The following is a 22,003-nucleotide window of genomic DNA, read 5'->3' as shown; positions in this document are numbered from 1 at the left end:
TTCAAAAGAACACTGTCCAACATGTCTAACCTTTTGACACCACCTGTTTATCATTCTGTGTGATGTAGACATTGTATATATATATTGTCCTGTATATTTGTATTAATAATGTTGTGACAACAACAAGATTAAATTTGTCTGAGACCATTTTTGTTTAGTCAGCAAAATTGTTAGTCTGATGTTCAAATATTTTGCCATAAACTTCAGTCATTTGTCAGAATGTAGTCAAACTAGTATTCATATGTTATTTGTTATGGTTTCATTTATTTATCTTTGTGTTTGAAGAGATGCCAAAAATATCTTTAAATAAATTACTCATCTTCAATATTGCTGTGCCATTACATTGTCATTGGCTTACTGGTGCAATTTGGTCATGGACTGTGCAATTTTTTTAGTCATCAGAATAGAAATCTTACTAAATTAATCAATCATGACCCTGAGTTACCATGACTACAGCTTATTTACAAGTGCTTATAATTAAACTCATCACTATTTTATTGAAATTGCTGGAAAGTCCATTCAAAATTCTTTGGCCTTTTAAGAGAATTTTACAGAAATAAGGAGATCGCTTCAATGGAGAGTCCAATTGACATGGACAAAACAACTGTAGGTCAATGCACAACCTTCTATAATGAGCATAACCCAAACCTTATATTCTGCATTAGTTTATTGTAAGTATATTAAGGTTACTAGAGTGCAAATTGTAGTTATTATTTGTTTACATTTGGCAAGTTTTTCCCCTCAAGACCAGCCAGATGGTACTCCCAATTTAATCTTGTACAGCTTCTGAGTGGATGATACAGGATTAGAATTACTCAATAGATTTTAAAAATTTATAGAAAATCAAAGTCACAATTTCATTAAATTTCTGCCTGTAGGAGTCTTTAAAAATTTGCCTTTTTCATGAACCAAACAGAATATACACTTCTATTTTATTTAACTACGTTTTACATCAACTTTTGCCCGTTGTACATATGCATGGCTGTTATGCAATGATGACATTTCTAGTACATGTATAAGGAATTGATACACATTTTTCTAGTTTGTATATATTCTTCGAGAAATTAAATATGGAACACCACTGGTTCCCTATGCAAAATGCATTTCGATTAATTTTGTTCCTATAACCTTAAATTATTTCTTAAACATTTAACTTAATCTTTTTCAAACTTTTTAAAGCTACAAATTACTTAACCATGTAAACATTGGTCTGTTACAATTAACATTGACAAACAGGAAACTATTAGGGAGGGATGTTGTTAATTTGACAAAATAGAGGTGTAATTACAAATGTCTATTTTAGTCAATCTTGTCAAAAAGATAGATTTTGTCTTATTTGTATCAAATATGGAAATGGGTTTGTTCACCTTGCATCAGATTTATGTCACATTCTAGTGTTAAGTCTGTTTTTATACTGAACTTTGTTCAGATGATTAAGATGAAAAGATGTTGAAGAAAATATGATTTATTAATTTAGATAATGGAGGAACAACATGTAATTTAAATGTTTCATGCTGAAAATAAAACATTAAATTGTAGACCTACATGGCAAAAAAGCTTTTTTTAAGTTACTTTAAGTTGGATAGATAAGAGCACTTGGTGTTTAAAAAGAGCCCATCACACACATTTGAATATATTCACATTGACCATCCTCTAGAGCTAAACAAATTGAGAGGAACCATAAAACCTATTTGTAATTGGTACAAGGAACAACCAGAATAAGCATTTAAATGTAAACACATATTAAGCTGTGTTATGAAGGACCAACAGAGAATTTATAAACTGACCGTTTGGTCCTCAGCCCTTTGGTCCTCTGCTTATTTCTTTGTTAACATTCTGTGTTATTATAACATGTTCTTTATTTGGAAAATTTCTTTTTTTTTGTTTTGAATTTTTGAAAGAATTTCAAAGGTATTTCCTTTATATACATGGATTGATTTACTGGAACTTATACATAGAAATCAATTAAAAATATGAAAGGCCTGTTTTAATTACATTGACTAAATAGTTGAAATTTAAAATTGAGAAAAAAAATCTTGTTTATTTTTGTAAATTTTGAAGAAACTTTTGACTTTTAAACCATAGATGTACAAAAACTGTATACATGTAAAATCTATGGTAACATTGGTTTAACCATGTCACATAAAAGTTAGACATGTTAGAGGGTAAAAGAAAATTTTACAGAGCAACGGTTTGATTGAGAAAACATGGTAAAGAAATAAAACTTTATAGAACTGTTATAATATAAAGATTTGAATTCAGAACATGTCCATGTCAAATTGAAGAGCAATTAGTTTCTCCTAATAATAAGTTGTAAATATCTTACATGATATTATGTAAAAAGTCATAAAGTTGTGACTTCTATGTCATAAATACATGTATTACACATGCTGTCTGCTTACAACTTTTAGTGTGTTGGCGTCATAAATAGAACTTTGGTCCAGCAAATTGCAGATCAGTATATTTTGATGGAATGATTAATGTTGTGATATGGTAAATTGTAAATTTACATGCACATATTGTAAAAGGTCATCATATAAAAATTCAGAGAAAGAATAGTCTGTGTCTCTGTGAAGATTTCCTGGCTGATTGTCCAACTATAAAATTGATGAGTCACATATTAGCATTGCAGTTGTAGAGGATGGAGACTGACGAGTCTATACATTGTCCACATATTTTGCCAATGGCAGGACATGCAAAATTATATCTTGAAAATAGCAGGACATGCTTAATTGATTAGTTTGTTTTCTAATACCTCTAGTCTTTCGTTGATTCACGTATCTTAGGCTAACTTATAATTTGTTTGCTAATTAAAAACAAAACGTTACAGTCTCTAGAAATTCTGTCATATTTTTTTTCCAAAAAATACTTAGGCACTTCCTGTACAAACTCAAAGTAGCCATTTATTGGAAAGAAAAGATTAGGGTTGTGACATCTATATGCAGTTTTTTGTTTACATACACTAAAATGTTTTAATACTTGTATTTTTTCTTTTGTAGGACTTGCAGACATTTACCAGATATAAATGAGGCCCAAACTTTCCAGCACGATGAAGGAGCGTAGGCATTCTGCTTCACTCTCCCTCGAGAATCTTATTATGGATTTTGAAAACCCGTTCACCCCTATTCAGAAGAACTACAATAATGCTATTCTACGACAATCTCATGCCAAACAATTGTTAGTTGGTGTTACATCCTTTGAGATTTATCGTAACAGAGTACCAAAGAAAGTGAAATTATTGGACGTCAAGTTATCATTTTCATACCAAGATAACTACCAAACTGAAACAGATCTGTTGGAAAAGGAACTTGTCCGTAACGGCAAGAAATGGACTTGGCCATTAAAAAAAGGGCAGGATCACTTGATTACATTCCCATACGCCCCTGGGGATCGTGTCAATCTAAATTTTGGCATGACTGTTTTCAAGACAAAGAAAATGAGTGTGTTTAGCTCTGAGACTTTGACATCACCTGTGGGAAATGTTACAGATTGTTTCGTCCTCGCCAAAAACAATGGAGTAGGAATTGGACTTCCAATCGACACTGTGATCACAAATCATGTTAGACTGAACTTCAGTTTAGATGGCTATGCTCATCACATGACCATCAAACTTAAACTTGGTTTGATTGAAGAAAGTAGCGGAAATCCATCACTGTGGCTGCGGCCAATCTCTATAGACAAACCATTTAGAAGTTCACAGACTCTATTGGAAATGTTAGGCGATCCAACTACTTTTCCTCCAATGTCAAAATTCAATAATGAAGAATTGGTGAAACACAGAAGCTATATAGCCAGCTCACAGAAGTAAAAATTTAATTTAATACTGAATTTTAAATGATCCCTTTTTAATTTACAAGTTAGACACAAAGGTCTTAATTTGACCAAAGCAATTTAAACTTGTCCAAAATCAAGAGCATTAGTCCTGTGTCATACATGTTTATTCTCTAATTTTGTCTCCATTGTGTTTGTCCATGAAGAAAGCGTGAAGCTTATTTTATTCCAAGGTCGAACAGAAACCAATATGAATGTGACAACATACTGTAATAATGGGAGATAATAATCTGATTTAAACTTATCATGCTTGTAGATACCCTGAAGCTCTTGTCTGAAATGTCTTTTCTTTTCAAAATCATCCAAGCTCAAGGATATTGAAAAAGCTGAAATTTAATTTGATCTCAAGGTCAAAGATACAATGTATATCTGAGATCAAGATTACACTAACATTTATAGAAAATAAACAATTTATATTGTTGGATTGCTACATGCACTCTTTCTTTTTCTGTTTTTAGGGTTGTTAAATTAAAATTGTCCCTTTTATAACTCATTCTATCAGATAATACCAAATTGATTGGTTCTTCATACAATACTGTAAATTCAGAAAATTATTGCATGCATTATTTATTGCAATTTTTGAGGAATGGACAAAAATGTGAGATAAATTATTGCAATTTTTAAAAAATCTGCATACAGATATTAGAATGCAAGTTCTTATATTACAATTTTCACATAAGCTGTGTAATTCAAATGAATGAAACCTCATAGTAATATCTGAATTAACTGTATTTTTTAAATAAATGCCATTACATTTTGTACAATATTTTTAGACACACCATCATAAAAAAAAAAAAATTCTGTACGCAAGATCTGTTCATGTGATTTGTATCTTTTTATTTTTTTTATTAGAATGGTGAATTATTTAAGATCAGGAGTTTTGGATTGTTGGTCTGTACGACCATGCTCAGGCGCTTCAGAACTGCCGTCCGGTATCCAAATCAGAATGGCCAGCTCTAATAAGCCAATAGCATGTATACTTCCTGTTGTTGAGAGATTGGAAACACTACCAGATGTATGTATACATTTAGATTGAATTAAAAAAAAACATCAACCTTGAAATATTCCACTTTCAAAGAATATTGTATGTCTACATGAGAAAATTAAATCAGGTTGCAATTTCTCCAGAGAAATAGGAATAGAATGTGACAGGTTAAGAATGATCATCTTTCAACATACAGTTTGTAAAGGTAGCTTGTAATGATCCTGCTAAATACCCGGCCTTGTACCTAAATACTTGATTAGAAAATTATTTCAATTTTATATGCAAGTATATCAAAATCTACATGACAAAGGTTAATATACATTTCTAACTTTGAAAAATGAGATGGTTTGCATCAGATAACAGCACAAAGATCTTTAAATATCCATCTTACGAAGAAAAAATTAACTTTCAGTCTTTAGGTCATAGACATAAAAACATAAAACCAAATTAACGTGGGTTTAATTTAGGGTATTCATATTCATTTCATTTTGGCGTACTATTAGATAGAAGTATTGATGTTCATTTCACGGGTAGAATTACTGGCAGACGGTCGGATAAGAATGTAGAATTGACACTAGGTGAGGATGATCCTACATCAAGGCCATGTCCCAAATATAAGCTTTTAAAATAAATAGTTATGTACTTAGAAGTAACACAATAGAAGCCATTTAAAGGGGATCATTCTCATGTTAAAAAAATAATTGGCGGGTCATCAAAAAAATATATTAATTACAAAAAAGGTGCCATATGTTAATATAAAAAACTGAATATCTTATTTTGAAAGTACCATTTAATTGTTCTAAAAATAGTTTTGTCGTTAAAAATATAAAAATTGGTGAACCTTATAATTACATTAAGATCCATGCTTCTAATGAATTCATTTATCATTTAATTTCATTTGTCATGTTTATGACAGACTTGCAAGTTTATTTTTCATGCTCTAAATAATTTCTATACATTACTTATATAATCCTCTTCGGATAGAGTGGACACGCTCTTAAATGGTCATTTAAATTATTTAATATCTATTGATATTACTGCTGAACTGACAAATAACTGAAGAAGGTCCTTTCTTGTCAGTACACAAAAGTGAAGGCTTTTCTTTGATATATTAATTTTACTACTGAATGTGTATTTACAAATACTTCGATCTTTATTGATAGAGCTACTGTTAAATAAATTTGATCACAGTTTTATCTTTTAAATGTGCTTAGGATAAAAAAAAAATTTGGGAACTTTGAAGAAAAAGTTTGTTAACATTTGTAGCAAACTGGTACTCTAAAATATGCAGTACATGTACTTGTAAGCATTTTTAGCCAGCATACATCAATGACATCAATGCCTGCATTTTACCAATGTACAGTACTATGATGAACAGTTTTTCGTTTTTCTGTCATATTTGATAGAAAGGAAACAGAACACTGGATGGCCCATGGCAATGATGATAAGGATTTGAAATGTACTTTTGACCAGTGACCTATAGATGTTAGTTTTCTACGTCTTAATGGTCATTTAGGATGTGGTGTAGAGTTGTCTCATCGGCAATAAAACACATCTTCTTATACTGTTATTTGAATAATGACGTCTTCAGTTCAAGTGTCCATAGGTTGTAACACTGTAGGGACCTTGGGATTATTGTAATAAATATGTTTTATACTAACAAAAAAATAAAAGGAAAAAAGCTGTGGGATACAATTTATTGGTAAATGATACAATCAAATACTACCAGGGGTGTTTAACAACCTTGACCTGCTGCAAAAACCATCCATGCTTAATCGGAACAAAAGATATAAAGACAGTGTAAGAACATAAACCCTTTGGTCTGAAGTTGACCTTTCTAAAAATAATCACACCAAAGGGAATGTTTCATTTTTATTCATCTGTGAATTGATGATCATCGATAATTTTGTACAATGTAATAGAAGTAAAGGTACATTTATTATGCTTCAAACTTGTTGTCCATTTACACACGTTTTGTTCTGTTCCCTCTACATAAATTATGAATTTGTAAGCTATAGGCTGAATAGATTCAAGAGATTCTATGGTCAGCTATCTGATTAGAAAATAGGATGGCCTGAATAACACAAATTATATACTTATTATAGGCAGAAAATGGTCTTATTTATGGACATATAAACCCCGTCTTATAGGCATGGTTAACTAGAACCTAATATTTAACCTTTTAGGTATATAAATTTGATTTTAATTACCATATTTAAGAGAAATTTACACTGAAATGTGAAGATTGATATAAACGATAATATTTAAAGTAAAGATGATAGGAGTATCATATAAAAAATACCATCTGGCATTGAATTTAATAAATGCTTGGTCTATTTTAATATTTAAGTACGTAATACAAGGTTGGATGAGTACACATACATTTTGGTGAATTTTAATTTGCTTGGTCATCGATTGAGGTTTCAGTGGACAAAAATGTAGATGTTGAATGAATAAATTAATAATAAAAAATATTCTCAGATTCCGCTGTTTTGTACCTTAAATGATGTTGAAACTAAAACTTTTAAAGAAACAAATGACCTTAACGTACCAAGTGTCATATTAATATCCAAGATTTTTTTTTTATGAAAGAAATCTTCAATACTGTTATTATATCATATCCCTATACAGCAAGAAAATTCTATTCAAATTATGCAATATGGCATATAATATTTGAACAAGTGTTTAGGAATGTGTTTTAAAAGTATTTAAATTTATTAGTCCAAGTTTAATAAAGTATATATATAAGTGTAACAAAATTTGAAATATTGTTACTGTGTGTAATATTTCCTACCAGCATGCATCTATATTATGTTTCAACTGGCAGATATAAGTTTCAAGCAGATTAGAAATTGTTTTTCTATCATATCCCATTTAAAATATATTGTTTTTGGCGCAAGAGACTGCAAAATAGAAAATTGACCAGGGGGAAAACCTGACCATTTTACGTGTATTTCCTGACATATCTGTGATGCTGCAGACAAAGTTAACGTGAAACAGAAAATTGACCAGGGTGAAAATCTGACCATTTTACATGTATTTCCTGACATATCTGTGATGCTGCAGTCAAAGTGAATGTGCTAATTATTGTCGTCATTGTGCTCAATGACTAATTAACCTACGTATCTCTGACAGACAACTTCCTGAATATCTGACCTAAGAATGATGTCATTTACACATCAGAATAACGATAGTATGTCATCTTACACCTGTATAGCCATCAATGTCCATCGTCCTGACAGGTATATTATACCTTTATATTACCTGCGTTTACCTGTCTGATAAGTATAGAATAAAACAATAAAAATTACAGGAAATATGGCCCTTATAAAATGTTTGATGTGAGATTTAATCCTTAGATAAGCAAAAAATGTAATTTATACAGTAATGAATTGTCTCAAGAATATGGAAATTAGATTGAAATTGCTTTTCTTGAGAGTTTAGGTGAATAGAAGACTTGTTCTCTTGTGGAGAACGACTGTGTGAGTGCTGAACATATATATTATATATATAGCCAATCAAGGTCGTTTAAAACTCCCATCCATAAAAAACTTGTTCTTTGTTGCCCTTGAAACAGATACATGTATGATATCATATTTCCTCAAGTTTTTTCTGCAAGAGACCTATGCATGTTCCATGTGCATGTACATGCATTGTTGTGGTTATGGTTAATAAAAGTTATGTCTGACACCAATTGATAGATTTATTATTAGACTATAACAGTTTTGTATCCCTTGTTTGAAATGGTCACGGAAATAGTACGTGATATGGATTTAATAATTTATAGGCTGTCAGGTCAAATCAAAAACGCAAAATAGTTCTTTGCTTTTTCCCTCCATATTAGGATATTTTTGGAAAAGACTATTAAGAATAAAATTCAAATGTGCAAAATCGAAATTCATCTTTTGAGATGTTGTGTCTGCCCATGAACTTAGGAATTACTACATGTAGGTCATTGCACTGACATTTTACAGCCTTATTTTTACTTGCTTGGGCCTTCTAGCTAGGGAAGTTAAGGAGAAAATGGTACTGAGCGTGATGGTATAGTGTATTAGCCATGGCCATGGTATAATTCTGATCATATGCATGTTATGTTTTCTACTGAATCATGTGGATTTCTATGCACCAATAAATCAGTCCAAAGCTGAACTCCCGTTGTATTTAGATACCTATGTATTCTTTCATTGATACTGTTTCATGAAATACAGATTGCTCTGTCATTTTACAGCTTTATTTTGGACTTGCTTTGACTATGGAACTATAGCAAGGGCATGAAAAAATAGTGATGATCATGTTGGTCTAGTATAAAGCATGGTATCATTCTGATTATGCATGTTATATTTGCTGCTGAATGTTAATGCACCAATTAATCAGTCTAAAGTTGAGCTCCTTTTGTATTTGAATACCTTTGTATTCTCTCATTGATATCTTTTCATACCTTATTTCGGACTTGCTTGGACTATGGAACTATAGCTAGGACATGACAAAATAATGCTGAGCATGTTGCTCTAGTATATAGTATGGTATCATTCTGATTATGGGTGTTATCTTTGCTGCTAAATTGGATGTCTACTCACCAATTAATCAATTCAAAGTTGAACTCCTTGTGTAATTAAAAACCTTTGTATTGTTTATTGATACCTAATGTCATGAAGTTTAAATTAGTACAAATAGCATGTAAAGCCATACATCATATTATGTCATTATTCCAATGGCGTCTTGATTGTTTTCTGTCAGTTTATAGTCCAATTATGGTATCAATATTAAAAATAGAAAAAATCCCTGAGCTTGCATTTTCAAGTCTATTTTCAAGTCTACATCATTGATAGATCAAGAACATGTAATATGAAGAAGTGAGCCAGTTATAACTAGTTTGCTGGAAGGTACTTGTACATGTCTTACATGTTACATTTTTTGTAGTTAGATAATCTAAGGTGGTTTTATATGTAAATATTAAATGATAATTAATTTATAGAGAGCTTTCATTCTGACACTATAAATCAAAAACTTCTGATTGAACATTTGTGAATCACCTTAAATTTTAAACAACTTAAGGGCATCATGTCTTATGATTTTTATCTGGATTTTTCCAGTTTCGGAGGTAGAATTGTAGTTATCAGCCCACCTGATCACGCTCAGTGTTGGTCTTATTAGTTTCTTAGCGTGACACAGATTGGCTGAATTTTTAAGCATAACTCAGGAAAGTCAATTATTGTGAATGAAAAGGGAAACAAAGTATTGTGTTAGCAAAGTGAAATAATAAGTGTTATTATAACAATAAGCGGGTTAGGGGAATCTGACAAAACAATAAACAGGAGCAGACCCCCTCTGAACTTTTCTAAGCAAAATTTTACCAAATTTTACCACAATCATCAGAGGGATACAGTGTTTAAAAAGTGTCCAGCCAAGTAACCCTGTCTGTCAACCAACATAGCAACATGGCTATAAATAGAAGATAGGGGTAAAATACAAGTTGTGTTTTCCTTGCAATCCCTAATGAACCAATTAACTAAACCTTTTCTAATTTAATTTGTTGATACTGATGACAAAATGAGGTTTAATTTGATTTATTAGAATATTTAAACTTTCACTGTGAAGGAGTTATGTTCCTTGAATTTTTTTTTAAATGGCACTTTTAATGCTGTCTAATAATTTTTTTAAAGTTTTGGATATGTTGTTTGCTGATGACAAAATTTGAGGTAAAGTTCATTGACAATGTTCACTTGCTGTTCAGGAGTTATGGACCTTGATAAATTGGAAAATGGCACTTAATTTGTTGTTTCTATGCAAGAACAGATATGAACCTTCATTTCTACAAGATGTAACCTGTCAATGCTTCAAAATTTCAATATGTTGTTACTAATAAATTTAAAGGTCAAGGTTGATATTGATGATATTTCATTTTTGCCATCTAAGATTGAGGAGTTATGGTCCTTGATAGATCAAACAAGTCTGAAAGTGTCTTCATAATGCAGAAAACTTGTTGTGTTGCCAATTGAACAGCTTAATTTTTGGACTTTACTCTATTTTAGAATATGAAATAAAACTTTTTGTAAGGGTAAGAAGTTTTGATCCCCATTCATACATATATGACCACAAATTAAAAGTTTTAAATCTTACTGACATAAGATGTACATTTCTGACATCCTGTTTAGTAATTGCCAGTTACAACAACAAATCATCAGTGTTCATACATAAATTGAATATACTTATAACATTTCCTTGAGGGTTAGGTATATATATTTAGACCAGAGCTTTCCTTTAATAGCAACATACAAATAATCCTCATACAATAACTATTTGTAACTTTTTTAAAGAGACATATTTACTTAGATATTAATTATAATGTCTGAAGGGAAAGTTACCTTTATATTTAGTTAGCAAATAGAAATATTTTTGACTGTTATTTTTCTCCAAAAAATGATTGCCTGAGCCAATTATTCAATAGACATATAATTTCTGAAAATTGAAACTGCAACTTATTTCTTCATCGGAAGATGTCACCAATAATGTATACCTTTGAATATATCTGAAAACCTGTATGCATTATTAACTGGTAAAACATATAAACAAACAACCAACTACCATAAATAGTTTATAATATACTTTAGAGACAGTATGTCCAAAGTATGTAGAAGTGTCACTGCAACTAGTGCTAAAAAGCCAGGGTCAGTCAATGATGATTTAAAAGTATGCTCAGTTTACCTCGTCAATATTATTTTATAATTACAATACAGAATATAATTACAAGTCTGTCGTCTACTGTATTTAATATTATAGGTCTCTTTCTATTGTGTTGGTATTGAGAAGTATTAAATAGAAAAATGTGAACCAAAGTCGAAGAGGCGTAAAATGGGTGTTTAATAGTAATATTAATACTGTACAGAATGTGCGTATTAAATCATTGCGAGGTTTTCAGCAAAAAATATATCTATTGAAAGTTAGAAAATTGTTTATAGTGTTTTATTTGATTAGGGAGGTCATTGCACCATTATAAATTGGTATTCAGTATAAGCAGTCAACAATAAAATGATGTCCTTGGCAAAAAGATTATGAGAAATTAATGGTTTCTTGCATGTGCAAGCTGTGTTTATCAATTCATAATAATATTAAAGTTTTAATTTCATATGTTCTAGTACCAGTGATGTTAGGGTAGACCTCCTTTGAAGTTCAGTATAACAATAGGATAGACAAATCAAGGTTGAAGTGATATTATGAAATGCATAACAGTGAAATGATCCTGTATCAAGCTAAGCTTCAAATGTGTTGCGTAAGACACGATAAAACATCTCAAACATATCAAGTTCCCACAATATTTTGATTTAAATATAAAGGATGAATTAGCAGTGAAGTTTAATGTGAAATGTTATCCCTTTCTCACAATATATTCCTCCTGATGTGTTTACAAACAAGGGTGCGAACTGTGATGGATTTACACATTGCTGTGCCCAAAATGTAAATTTTTAGTACTTTTAGTTTAATATTTTTGGTGTAAACAAGTCAAACACCAATGACGAAGATCCTTAAAGTTCATCAAACTTTGTCTCGTATGTCTTCCTAAATATCAGACCTTAAGTAACTGAGACCTTCGTACTGAGTTACTGAGACCTTCGTACTGTTTGTACAAGGATATTGATAGGCTATTGACGTACAAGATTTTCCATCATAAATTTCAAAAAAGCAAATAATTGATAGAAGTGTTTTTCTTAACAGGACAATACAACTTGAAAAATTAATTGTTGTCTTCTTAATATGTTGATAAATTTATTGTTGTTTTCTTAATTTGTAATATTTCATGACGATGATGAACTTTAAGTTTGTTGGCATTGAACTTTCTCTGGTAGTACATGTATCTCATCCACCAATTCACTAAAATCCATTCAAATTGAAATTGTTTAGTGCAGATGATCTATGCCTTTTTGGATTGAAAAGTACATTTGAATTTATTTTATCAAGCACTTGATGATTATTTACAACTAAAAAAGAAGAATAGAGAATTTATGATACTATTATCATGATTTTTGGCTGTACTTTTGGGGTGTACGTACACATACATGTACCAATTTTTGCCTTGGTGAAGACTACACTAAAAAGTCATTCAAGAAGCTGGTTCTTTGGTGCATTGTCCATGCAGTCCAATCATGGGGGTCTAAGTAAGAGTAAATACAATAAAGTGCATAGTCCATGGAGGTCTAAGCATGAGAGAATACAATAAAGAATATGACGTTGGACCAAATTTAGACTTGATTTATAAGGGTGTTTGTGCATTATTAAATGCGCAGTCTGACAAAAGTACATGTGTCTTGAATTGCATTTATTATCCTTAAATGAAGACAAATGGAAGAAAGGCATGTTCTTTTATTGATGGTATATTTCATCAGCTTTTTTTTCATGAGTATGAGAATTTTACACAATATAGGCATGAGTGTAAGAACTTCATCAAATTTGTTTATGATTGAGAATTCAACGAAAATTGTTTATAATTCTTTTATTTCACAGTTATATCTCAAAATTACTGTGTTAATAGTCTTGCTCAAGGGAAGTTGGGTTCATTTAGAACTTATATGATATGATAGTAGTCTCCCTTGTGGACAATTAGGTATATCAAGGAATTATTTTAGTTATAAATCCTTGTATAAATATATAAATGATGAAATCTATGAAATGAATGAAATGAATTGAATAGATTTTTCTTTTATTTTCAGACAACCCCACATCTTAGACTTGGCTTACTTGTAATTTGTGGATCTAAACCATACTGTTTGTGTTCAGCTAAATGGAGAAGCTCAGGTATTATTCACATTAATAGTACTATAATATAAAATGAACCCTATCCAAAACAATTTTTAGACTTAATGCTCATGATCGTCGTTGGCATACTGTGGATTCATTTATTTGTGTTGAAACCAATTTTTATGGATTGAGTTAATATTTTGGTGAATACATGCATTTAGTTGTCACATTTATATTGGCATCAAACAGCATTTGCTAATTTTATAGTGGTGATGTTCAAAACTTAAATCTTTAATAGATTGAGGTAAATCAGTTCTTTAAAAGGTTGGGAAGGCTGTGAACCTGATTTTTACTTAACAGGCGAAAAAATATTGAAACCAGAATTGAATACATGAATTATATATGAGCTTACAACTATCATACATGTCAAAAGCAAGAATATATTTTGCAAAGGGAAAATATAGCAAGTACATAAATAACTAATTTGTTGGGATTTTATTTTGGTCCAAATCTGGATAATAATGCTTTGCAACAGACAACAGAACATGCAGGCTTTTTGAAATGCTAATGTTTTCCTTTATGTTTTGACAGATAAGTTTGACTTCAAGATCCACTACTATGAGAGTGGAGAGACATGGGGACAAAGAATCAAGTGGAATTCACGAGACTTTCTGGACATCAATCATATCATATTAAACAGTACAGGACATCAGTATTTCTTCAAACCAGGTCACGACACGGCTTTACAAGACATATGTATTGGATTGTGTGGAAAATTCTTGGTCCGCTTCAGTAATGAAATTCTTCCATGGAAAAAAGAAATGTCATCCCCATTATCTGAGGTTGATTTGGATTTGGACCATACAGATGAAGGCTATTCTGATGAATCATTAAAACAGAAGCCATGTAATCCAATAGACAGTTGTTTGAGAACTATCCCAGAATTCCTCAGATCACATGGTTTGACATTATATTGTGATATCGCAGCAAGACTTGATGAGATTCAGAAACTAGACCATGAGAGATTGGTAGAAAAACCAACATTACGCAGAATTAATAGTGCTAGTAGCTATGGTGACACATTCCAAGGTTATATCAAGAACGATAACAGAGGTTCAAGAAAAAGTCTCAAGAAATGTAGCAATAAGGACCATCGTGGTAGCGAAGGTGATATTACAACGTCAGGTTTTGTGGAAGATTTCACAGGTTACTCATTTTCACGAACAGCATCATACAGTAATATTGAATCAATGATTGATTAATGACGGCTCAATGTTCCAGCTCATTTCATGGAGTTCTTCTCATTATGTGCATTTAATACACAACCTTTGTTTAGTGTATTGCACATTAACAACAGTCCCGTGTAACAATTCCAGTTAATAAACTGACAAAGGTTGACCAATGATGCTTAGTTTTACAATGAAGCAATGGTAATAGATGGTCCTATTAAAGGGATTTTTCGCACACAAAAATATATTTTATATATACATAGACTTCAATTGGGATATATGACATGTATAAATGTAATATAAGTTAATGAAACCAGTATTATATGTTAAGATGTGTTTAAGCACATAAGGATTGATGTGATTGCCTTTAAGACAAAGATGAATTAAATTGACAAGAACTGGCATTGTTTAAACAACTTTTTATACGTCTGCCTCTATGAAATATGTTATGACAACATCAACATTCAGATACTTGGTACCACATTGTACAAAAAAGCTTCACACATTTGTATGATATTGTCATGATTTAGTTTTAATAACATCTATTTTAGAATAATTTTGTTTTGACAATTTCATATTCTAAAAATGCTATTTTTTAAGTTGTTTGAAATACTGTACACCTAGTTTAATATAACTTTGTAACTAATCAGTCACATGCTGAAAGATCACCATTTACTAATGACATCTATATCAGTATTTTATCAATACATTGTATCACTAAATGAGGATGTATTCTAACTAAGTGTGTTGTGATTGTTTAGACTACTGTTATATGATGCAATAGAAATACCTCACTTTATTATGTTAAAAGTTTCTATATTTTATGTCAAAGTAATGTTATATGAATAGCCATTTCGTTGACATGCAATTGCATTTTGTGATTTTGTTTTAAATCCTCTGTAACATCCGACATGATTGTCTTTTATTTGTTGTTTTTCTTTGTATTTCGGGTTGCTGTCTCATTGATGTTAACCCTATGTCTACTTACATTCATATTGGCAATACTTTTTGACGCTTGAAAAATATTAAGAAATTGTTCTTTTAACATGTTAAATGGGGTTTTTAGACGGTCATTTCTCATTTTCGAAAATAATATTCACAATATGGATATTCAGGGGTCCATTTCAGTTGGAGGGTAATATTCATAGAAAATTCATAAAAATGTACATGATTGTATTATTCTACAAAGTATTTGGTTTGAAATTGTGAAAAAATGATAATCCAAATTACATGTATAGATAGAGTAATGTTTTAATATTGAATCTCAACTTACACAGTATTTGTATAAGTTTGTAAATGTATATTGTATTCTTAGTTTTAAAGAATATATATGTAAATGAGAGAATAGATTTATCATGTTTCGCCAAGTGTTTCGCATTTCGCTCAGATAGGTTTATTCTTTCAAAATCTCTTTTATGAATAAGTTTGTCATTGAAGTCCATGTGATTTCTCACGCTGCAGTTTTTGTAAGTCAGTGATAACTTGTTGTACAACATGAATATTATTTCAATTGAGGTTGTTTCTCTAGATAATTTTAATTCTAGATTTTCAACCCGCCAAAATTGACAAGCTCAAATAAATGTTTTTGTTATTTGAAATAGGAGTATATGTAAATTAGAAACTCAGCAAATTTTTAATCTAAGGGAACATTGCCAGTGAAGGATTTTGAACTAAAAAAATTGAATTCACCTACTAAATAGTCACATGATAGTTATGTGATGGTTTTTACAGTAAAATGAAAATATCAATAGTTATGACTTATGTACTAGGTTATATATAAGGTAGAACTAAGATACTTTATCACTATCTGTTCGTATTTTTATTGGCACAAGTTCTATCCATTTTATCTATTCATTTTGACAAAATAAACAAAATTCAAACAAATTATTGATAACACAGTTTATATTTCGATTTGGAAAAAGTTATTGTTAATAAGGTGAACTTGATATCTTTGATTAAGTGTATTGAACTTTCAACTTGTACGTTACAACATCTGGACCCGATTTAATTCATGTAAACAACTTCTAAATATGGGTGACCACAACAAATGGACAATAGGCAATACAATACAATCAGTTTCACTAAATTAACTTCTAAATATGGCTGACCACAACAAATAGACGATTATACAATACAATCAGTTTCATTATAATTATGATAGTTGGTATGTAGAGGGCATAATCTGAAATGACAAGGTTGTCAAGTTCATATCTTTATATCATATATGTAAATTCTAAAGTTTTGACATTTATTAGACAAATTTGTAGCATTTGGCAAAAGAAGTTTTGATAGGAAGAACTTTCAATTGCTGTGGGATAAGAAATTTGAAAGGAATATGGAATCTATTTATACTTTTGGTTGGTTATTTTCCAAAGCTTTGTGGATTTTTTTTTTCTGTTAAATTTCAGAAGTTTGAAAGTTTTGGTTCTGAACTATTGATAATGATAATTGCATATTCAGATTATTTTTGACATTGAAATTGGGAGAAAATAGTACATCTCTATCAATAAATAATTCAACCAAAACTTTTCAAACATTTTTCCATTAAAAGAAAACATAAAGTAGTATTTTGAAATGAACTGCTAAGATGTTGGTTGTTTAATACATTCATTACAATTAACTCAATTTTTCATTTTCAAGATCATACTGTAATTAATTCTTGACTTCGTTTATATGATTAAGGTTGTATATGAGTTTTAGAAGTGTGCAATAGTGTTTTACAAATGTAAATAAAAAAATGTTGGGATAATTTTATTTCTTTTAAGAAATGAATTTTCATTGTCTTTATAAATATATTGTATGTAATGTTTGAACTTTTCTTATATGTACCTTCATTTTTCAATATTGACATTTCAAGCATGTGAATTTTTTTGGAAATAAAATGTGTTTCAATGTTAGCTAGTCTAACAAAAGCAAAGTATATTTTAATCAAGATTTTGTTCAATAAATAATTATATAAACATATAGTTTGCCTTATCAGTATTAGAAATTGCTTAAATTGAAAGAGAAAAACTCTCACTCACACCAACATTAAAATTTACTGGCATAATTACCAAGAGGAGACACGTTTATGGTATTTAACACAAATTTCAATGCAAAATTAGATAATTACAACCAAAAAGTTAGTTTCATAGTTAATTGTATTTAAAGTTGTATGTGTTTTGTGGTACTCCAGTGTAATCATTGGTGGATAAATATTTGTTATTTATTTTCTTAAACATTTTCATGATTTATATTTAGTCCCATTTTTGTATGACCCCATATTTTTTCTGCATATTATGATATGACATTGGTAACATTATTATAATCTTATCCTTATATAGGCATGATGATTTCCATGTTAAATCTTTTGTTTTAGTTGAAAAATCTGAACGAAATTTTTTTTTGCATAAAACATAACCAACTAATAAACTCAAATTGGAAAAAATCCTAAAACACCTTAAGATTTAACTCTTGATTTACATGGGCACTTTTGAAAACTCTGCTTGCATTACCAATGAGAATTGTGTTAGCTGTTACAGTTACAGAGTACTACTGGCTAATGCCCTTAAAAAATGGTCCAATTATTAATTTGGCAAGCACCTTCACTTGCTGTTATAATTACACTGGTTGAACTTCTCCTTATTGACATGCTTTCGTCATGCCATGCTATGTCAGATGTAGCCCTTAATTAAAATTATGTAAATATTTAATAGTCCCATATTTACCATAGATTTGTACAACACTTAGGCCAAATAAAAAATATGTGTGTTTCCCATTTCCTTATCTACCCTATATTTTAAGCATAGAAATAGCCTATATTATAATTTTTAATGCATTTTTCAATAAGCATGATTAAAGTCAGAATTCCTCTCCCAAAGACTCAATGTAAAAAAAAAGTAAAATTAATCCTAACCTACATACTGTATTCAAAGATGTAATAGGAAACACACATATTATTTTATTTTGCCTTCGCAATAAAATTCTTACACACACCACATTTTCTGTTAATATGTATTATAGCACCGAACTTATAACATTTTATGCAGACACATGTTTCATTCTACATAAGTATTGCATTCATTAACGAGTATTTATGTATGTTTTACTTCCTGTGGTTTTTGGGGATTTAATTCATTTATAGTGCCTTGACAACAGTGTCACATTGTTTCTGTCACCCTACATGTATGTCATGTTCAAAATGAGTAATTAGTTATTTCAATTCAGCATGAAATTTATGATGTATTTTGTTAATAAGACATAGGTCAAAAGGTTTATAGGATGCATCTTGTGCACATTTATGCACAATATATGTTAACAATGTAATTACTATATTTAAAACCATTAAAACAATTTTAATTATTATGTCATTTGTTCTAGATCTAAAATAAGCCAGCTGAATGATTCAAAAAGTCAACTTTAATTAGATATTGAAAATCAAAGCATAAATTTTCTTTCTAAATAGATAAGTACTAATGAAACAAATTTCTGCAAATGCACACATTAAAGGAATCGGTATCCTTAAATAGATAAATTGTGTCATTCAAAGATAATGAAAGGGACAGGGACAGGGTTTTCATAAAAACATGTTTGGTTATACTTTTCTATTTCCTTGAATCAAATCTAAGCTCACATGTAAAATTTTCATTGATGCATTAATCAGATCAATTCAAAGGTGAAAGGATGATTATTATATTAAAAAAATATTATTTATGTAACAAGTTTATTCGGTAAGATCTATAAACTATTAGATTTATATATCATATGTATGCAAAGCAATTGTGTCAAATCGGTGCTCTTGTTAAGGTCATACACTATAGCAAAAGGTTACAGAAACATATCAGTCATTTATATTACCTGTTTTGTCCTTCATAAATATCTATTTTTTAAACCTGACGTAGTAGATATAGAAAGTGTCATAATTGAGACTTCGTAATTAGGTGGTTAATATACTGCTGTCAAAAATATTAATAATTCAGGGATTTCCCTTAAGTGTCCTCAAGCTAATTTGACAACTGTATAATTACATACTCTCTAACAAACAGTAATAATTTATACAGAAATATTATATTTATTATAAATGTTGTTTTCTGTAAAAGAAAATTTAAAGTCATTCATTATATTGACTCCTAACTTCATAAAATGTAGCATTGTTCGCATTTATGAAAAAAAAACATTTCATATTATTTTTCCTCAGCTTTTTATTTTTCTAATCATTTAGTAAGGACATGTTCTCATTTATGCAATAACCTTTGTCTTTTTTTCATTATACCATATCATATATTGGTGTATAGGACTCAGATGATGTCCACACACATGTGAATTTCAGTATATTTTTGTTTACTCCATTGTTCATTTTATACAGAAGTTTTATCATGTAGCTTTAACATGTTTAATGATATTAAAGTTCATCAAAGTATTTTAGATTTGTTAATTAGATTGGTTTTTACCATGAAAATCTAGTTGGTGTTTGTTTAGACACACATGAAATGCATTTCACAGACTTTCACTGTGAAAAATTTGATTAAACCTTCATACTAGAAATGAACAGCAATAAAATATCCACCATGTTTTAAAAACAGCATCTATATCTTCTTCTATAACTTACTAGAAAATAATTGTTGTGTACAAAAAAAAAACTGATATCTTCACTACAGCCGGAACGAACACTACAACTATGTTATGTCCTGTCAGTTTGTGAACCATGCATTGTATGCCAGTTTGTATTATCTATCCCATATAGTTTCTTGGAAGTGTATTGGTTGCCATTACAATTTTATCTCTTCAATTTTTTTATCAAACAATGCCATTCATATTTTATTTCCTTACAGTTTCTGGACAATTTATGAAATTAAGGAGATGTAGTAGGATTGCCAATGAGACAACTTTCCAACACTTTCCAACACAGTTCAAATAAACAACTGGATGTTTTAAGCAATACTATCCAACCATATAGAAAGACCCATGCTCTATAAAATTGAATTAAGAATGGAAATTGGGGAATATGTCAAAACAACCCGACCATAGAGTAGACAACAGCCAAAGGGCACCAATGGGTCTTCAATGCAGTGGAAAATCTCACATCTGGTGATGGTACTCAGCTGGCTCTTAAATAAAATTGTGTACTAGTTCAGTGAAAACGGATGTCACACTAAATTCCAAAACATTTAAATGAAAATATTTTGAAATTTAAAAAAAACATATATACAAGACTAACAAAGGTCAGAGGCTCCTGATTTGGGACAGACTCAAACATGCGACAGGGTTAAACATGTGTTGTGAGATCTCAACCCTCCCCTTTACCTTTAGCCAATGTAGAATAAAGAAATGTGTATCTTTACGCACAGTAAAATTCAGTTTTGTCTGTTTGTCCTCATCATTTTTAGCCATGGCATAGTCAGTTTATTTTCGATTTATGAGTTTGACCGTCCCTCTGGTATCTTTCGTCCCTCTTTTAAAAGAAGTCAAAATAGGTAACAAATGAAACTAAGCAAAATGACAATGATACATAAATTATCAAAAGACTACTAGCAGTTACTGATATGCCAGACCTCAATTAAACAGATTGAAAGATTATGTCTTCATCATATGCAAATCAAGTACAATTTTATAAATGCTCTAACATGAAAAATGTGAAAAATTCAAACGAGAAAACGAATGTCCTTAATTTATTATAAACCAATGATGGAAAAAAATGATGACGAACACTGAAGTACATGCTCCTTACTTGAAACAAACATAAAAAGTGTATTGCGGGGTCAAACTTGTTACCCCCTAACCCAAGAGCGTGATAAAACATGGCAGGTCTCTTACAATTAAAAAAAACCCTGATTATTTTAAAATATAGAGACCTAAACCACCAGCAAAAGGACACATTCTGCAGTATACATACAGCACGAGCAATTAACCCTGCAATCTATATAACAAAGTGAGAGATGATATAATTGATAAAAACATATGTGGTAGGACTACCAACGAGAAAACTATCAACCAGAAATAAAACAACCAAACGGTCTCGGACAATGAGGAAAACCCAAACGGTATAGTCATTTTAAAAAGACCAAAACATGACAAATGTGAAAAGGTTCCAACGTTAAAAGACTGAGGCCCATATTTACAAGAAAACAATTAAAGAAGAAACAAATATGACAGACATCAACTGTAGATTCTACTGTTTGGCTTAGCTATTTCAGATACTGGACTACAAAATGTATGCCATTTTTATTTTACGTCCGTGCAATTTTTG

At 30.3% G+C, this 22,003-nt stretch overlaps 1 protein-coding gene across 7 annotated transcripts in view; it reads left to right on the top strand.

The window, feature by feature from the left end:
* LOC134716206 (uncharacterized) overlaps positions 1 to 20,176 on the top strand; it is a 30,650-nt gene extending 10,474 nt beyond the window's left edge. For 6 of the 7 annotated variants that reach the window (XM_063579050.1, XM_063579046.1, XM_063579051.1 and 3 more), the window contains exons 2-5: positions 3,000 to 3,804; positions 4,684 to 4,846; positions 13,522 to 13,606; positions 14,141 to 20,176. In XM_063579050.1, the coding sequence (XP_063435120.1) occupies positions 3,026 to 3,804; positions 4,684 to 4,846; positions 13,522 to 13,606; positions 14,141 to 14,811 (1,698 nt within the window). In that variant the 5' untranslated portion in view covers positions 3,000 to 3,025 and the 3' untranslated portion in view covers positions 14,812 to 20,176. Of the gene's footprint in view, positions 1 to 2,375; positions 2,494 to 2,999; positions 3,805 to 4,683; positions 4,847 to 13,521; positions 13,607 to 14,140 lie in introns of those variants that run through there. The other variant, XM_063579049.1, reaches the window with a different exon arrangement.
* The last annotated feature ends 1,827 nt before the right edge of the window (positions 20,177 to 22,003 follow it).

The sequence above is a fragment of the Mytilus trossulus genome, chromosome 4 (genome assembly GCF_036588685.1).
Source record: "Mytilus trossulus isolate FHL-02 chromosome 4, PNRI_Mtr1.1.1.hap1, whole genome shotgun sequence".
Lineage (NCBI taxonomy): Eukaryota > Metazoa > Mollusca > Bivalvia > Mytilida > Mytilidae > Mytilus > Mytilus trossulus.
This window is presented reverse-complemented; position numbering and strand designations above follow the sequence as displayed.